General features: G+C 65.5%; 1 protein-coding gene across 1 annotated transcript; it reads left to right on the top strand.

Annotated features, from left to right (window-relative positions):
• Window positions 1-1,096: 1,096 nt before the first annotated feature.
• Window positions 1,097-2,774, top strand: MGAT1 (alpha-1,3-mannosyl-glycoprotein 2-beta-N-acetylglucosaminyltransferase; the record flags this gene model as incomplete). The annotated part of the gene is given in 7 exon segments (XM_067313636.1): window positions 1,097-1,238; window positions 1,241-1,388; window positions 1,390-1,552; window positions 1,554-1,836; window positions 1,839-2,105; window positions 2,108-2,466; window positions 2,468-2,774. Coding segments are annotated over 7 exon segments (1,392 nt in total), but the record flags the coding sequence as incomplete, so codon positions are not given.
• Between the last annotated feature and the right edge of the window lie 1,554 nt (window positions 2,775-4,328).

The following is a 4,328-nucleotide window of genomic DNA, read 5'->3' as shown; positions in this document are numbered from 1 at the left end:
TTCCTGTTCCCTATGGGGTAGAGAGGGGGCTGGGGGCCCTATGGGGGCTCACGGTGGGGGGGGGGGGGCCTCCCCTGCCCCCTCTATAGGGGCACGTACATTGGGGGGGGGGTCCGGAGAGTGGGAACAACCCCCCCCTCCCCCCAAAATCCCCCCTCCACCCCAGCAGAGCCTGCCGGAGCCGCCGGAGCACCTGGAGCCGGAGCGCCGCTGCTGCCGCCGCCCCCCCCCGCATGGCTTGACCCCCCGCTCCGCTCGCCCCAACCCAGCAGCCCCCCGGCGCCGGCCCGGCGGCCCCCCCCCGGGGGGGGGGGACCCCCGCGCGCCCCCTCCCCCCGGCGCCAGCCAGGTAAGGCCGGAGTTTTCCTTCCTTTCCCGCTGTTTCGGGAGCCGGGGGGGCAAAACAACACCCCCCATGCGGTTCTTCCCTCCTTTTGCCCCCCCCCCCGGGTGGAAACCGGACACCGGCGCGGAGGTTTCGCGCGGCCCCGGGCGCTCGGAACCCCCCCCCCCTGGGGCAACAGCCAGCCGCCCCACCCCCCTTTTAAGTAACCCAATATCTTTTCTTTCTTTTCTTTTCCCCCCCCCCTTCCCGCTTTTCCCTCCCACTCGTTTCCTGCTGCTGACGTGTTCTCTCCCTCCGCAGCGGGCGGCAGGAGTCGGGCCGGGCTCGTTGGTGGCGGCGGGTGAGTAACTCGCCGGGCTTGAAAACTTCTTGGGGGGGGGGGCAGCAGAGTTGGGGGGGGGCGCGTTCCCCTTTTTTTTTAATTATTCCCCCATTTTCCCGCGGATAAAAACCACCCGGCGGGTTTTTTTCCCCCCCCCCTTCCACCGCATTCCGGCGGCGCTCGCGTGAGCCGGGTTAATGTCTGGCGGGAACGGACTTTGCCCTGGAGCACCGGGCTTTTTTTTTTGGGGGGGGGGGCGAACGGAGCCTTTAATCTGTTTTCCTTTCCCTCCTCCTCCTCCGCCGCGCTGGCAAGTTTTGCCCTCGGGGGCCGTTTCGCTTCCTCCGCCGCTTCCTCTCGCGGGCGTTTTCGGAGCGGGCGCTGGGGGCGGGCGTTTATTTTCATTAAAGGGGTGTTTTTAACGCTGGGGGGGCGGCGGGGGGGTCTCGTTTCTGCCTTCCGCAGGTCCATGGCGGCAGCGGCGGCGTGAGGCGCTGAAGGATGCTGAGAAGAGCAGCCTGGCGCTGTGGGGGGCGGCGCTCTTCGTCGCCTGGAACGGCCTGCTGCTCCTTTCCTCTGGAGCCGCCCGGGGGGTTCCGGCGGCGGCGGATCGGATGACGAGCCGGGCCGGTTGACGCGCGAAGTGATCCGCTTGGCTCAGGATGCCGAAACGGAGCTGGAACGGCAAAAAGAGCTGCTGCGCCAGATCCGCCGCTACGGCGCGGCGTGGGGAACCGCCGGCGCTTCCTCCTCCTCCTCCTCCGCCGCCCCCCACCGCTCCCCCCAGCAGCGCCGAAAACGTCGTCTTGCCGGTGCTGGTGCTGGCGTGCGACCGCAGCACCGTGCGCCGCTGCTTGGACAAGCTGCTGCGCTACCGGCCTTCGCCCCGAGCGCTTCCCCGTCATCGTGAGCCAGGACTGCGGGCACGCCGAGACGGCGCGCGTCATCGCCTCGTACGGCGACGCCGTGGCCCACATCCGGCAGCCCGAGCTGGCCGACGTCGCCGTGCCCGCCGAGCACCGCAAGTTCCAGGGCTACTACAAAATCGCCCGCCACTACCGCAGGGCCCTGGGGCAGGTTTTCCGCTCTTTCCGCTACCGCGCCGCCATCGTGGTGGAGGACGATTTGGAAGTGGCGCCCGATTTCTTCGAGTATTTCCAAGCCGCTTTCCGCTCCTGCTGGCCGACCGCAGCCTCTGGTGCGTCTCGGCGTGGAACGACAACGGCAAGGAGCAGCTGGTGGACGCCGGGCAGGCCGAGCTGCTCTACCGCACCGATTTCTTCCCGGGCCTCGGTTGGTTGTTGCTAGCCGAATTGTGGGACGAGCTGGAACCTAAGTGGCCTCGGGCTTTTTGGGACGATTGGATGCGGCAACCGGAGCAGCGGCGGGGCCGCTCGTGCGTGCGGCCCGAGGTGTCGCGCACGGTGACGTTTGGCCGCAAGGCGTCAGCCACGGCCAGTTCTTCGACCAGTACCTGAAGTTCATCAAGCTCAACGACCGCTTCGTGCCTTTCACCCGCCTCGACCTCTCCTACCTCAAAAAGGAGGAGTACGAACGCTCCTTCCCGGCCCGCGTCTACGCCGCCCCCGAAGTGCGCCTCGAGGAGCTGCAGGGCAACCGGCGCCGCGAGCTGGGCGCCGTGCGGGTGCAGTACACGGGCCGCGACTCCTTCAAAGCTTTCGCCAAGGCCCTGGGCCTCATGGACGACCTCAAATCGGGCGTCCCCCGCGCCGGCTACCGCGGCATCGTCAGCTTCGTCTACCGCGGCCGCCGCGTCTACCTGGCGCCTCCCTCGGACCTGGACGGGCTACGACCCCAGCTGGAGTTAGCGGCGTGTCCCCCCCCTCTCTCTTTTATTATTATTATTTTTTTCCCTCCTTTCGCCGTTTTATTATCGGTTTTTTGGCCCCCGTTCGATCGGTTTTGACCGCGTTTCGGTGCGGAACGGGGCGGTTTTGTCTTTTTTTTGGGGGGTGAAGGGGGGCGGCTGAGCCCCGCGCCGGCGCCGAAGGGGCGGCTCTGCCCGTCGAAACGGGGGCGTTCGTTTCTTTTTTTGCTTTTCTTTCTTTTTGTTGTTTTCGGTCGTTCTGTTCCGCGTCGTGGGGGGGGGGGTGTGTTTCTCGGCCCATCGGGGTTCGGCGGCCACGGACGATGTTTCGGGTGGATCCGTCGCCCCCCCCCCCCCCTGCTGAGCGGCTGAAATTATTTTCCAGAATAAAACGTGGAGGAAAAAAAGGAAAAAAAAGAAAAACGGAAAACCCCCAAAGTGCTGTTTTTTTGTCTCCCCCCTCCCCTCTCTCTTGGCCGTGGGTCCTGGCCGTGGAACTGTCCCTACGCTGCCCTATATGGGCTGGTTCCTATAGACCAAGCCCTATGTTGGACTGTGTGGCCCAGTCACTATATGGGGCTATATGGCCTGGCCCCTATACTGGACTGTACAATATGGTTGCCATATGCTCCCAGTCCTATATTTGCCTATATGATCTAGGCCCTGTATTCCAGTCCTTACACTGCGCCATGAGGGCTGGGCCCTATATTTCCAAGCGGCTATAAGGTCTGTTCCTTATAGTCCAGGCCTTATACTGGCCTGTATGGTCTGGGCCCTCTGCTCCGGGCCTTATACTGGGCTATAGGGGCCGATTTCCTATAGTCTGGGCTGTGTATTGGCTATACGGCCTGGGCCCTATATCCCTTTCCATATGTCCTGCTCCATGAGAGCTGCTCCCTATGCCGCTGCCATGCCGGTCTATAGGGGAGGGCGAGAGCTGGGGATTTGCATCCACCTGCTGGGGTCTGGGGGAAAATACGGGGGGTTTGGGGTGTTTTCGGAGCTGTTTTCTCGCTCAGGCCGAGGGCTGCGGCCGCGGTTTGCCCCGGAGGGGGGGGGAGGGGACGCGGTTTTGGGGGCGTTTGGTGCATTTTTTTGCTGCCGCAAAGGAGCCCTTAGAGCCTCGTTTCTTTAGGTGCGTTTCCTTGAATATTCCCGCGCTCTCCCGCCTTTTCCGTGCTCAAAAATCCCCCCCCCCCCAAAAGGGGCCGAAAAGGGTTTTAATTAACTCCCGGCCCCGATTTGGCGGGGAACGGCGCGCCCCAAGCCCCGCCCCCCCCGCGGTCCCCACTCAGGTCCGCCCCTCAGCGGGCGCAGCCCTCGGCCGGGTGCGCGCGGTCCTCACTCAGGTCCGCTCCTCGAGGAGGGCACGGGGAGGGAGGGGGAGGCCGGGTGGGCGGGTGGGGGGCAGCCAATGGCGCGCCGGCGTGGTGGGCGGCAGCCAATCAGCGCGCCGCCTGGCGCTTATAAAGGCGGCGGGGGCGGCGCGGCGGGGGCAGTGCTATGGCGCGGGCAAAACAGGAGGTGAGCGGTGGGGCTGTGCGGCGGGTCCCGCCGGAGCGTGTTAAAAGGACTCCCTAAAACTGCAAAAAAACGCCCAAAAAGCGCTCTGCGGCGGCGGGCTGCGACGCTCCAGCGGAAGCTCCGTCCTCCCCGAAGCGTTCCCCTTGGCTCCTCCCCACTTCGTCATTCCTAGGGCTGCTGCGAGGGGTCCCTGGCATCCGGAAGGGCTTCGGTGTCCAGGCGGCCGCTGTGGCGGCGCTGCGGGTGGGCTGCGAGGCGCATCTGCTGGGCCTGCTCGAGGACTGGGGGCAGTGCGCCCTGCACGCCAA

The sequence above is a fragment of the Apteryx mantelli genome, chromosome 32, assembly GCF_036417845.1.
Source record: "Apteryx mantelli isolate bAptMan1 chromosome 32, bAptMan1.hap1, whole genome shotgun sequence".
Classification (NCBI taxonomy): Eukaryota; Metazoa; Chordata; class Aves; order Apterygiformes; family Apterygidae; genus Apteryx; species Apteryx mantelli.
This window is presented reverse-complemented; position numbering and strand designations above follow the sequence as displayed.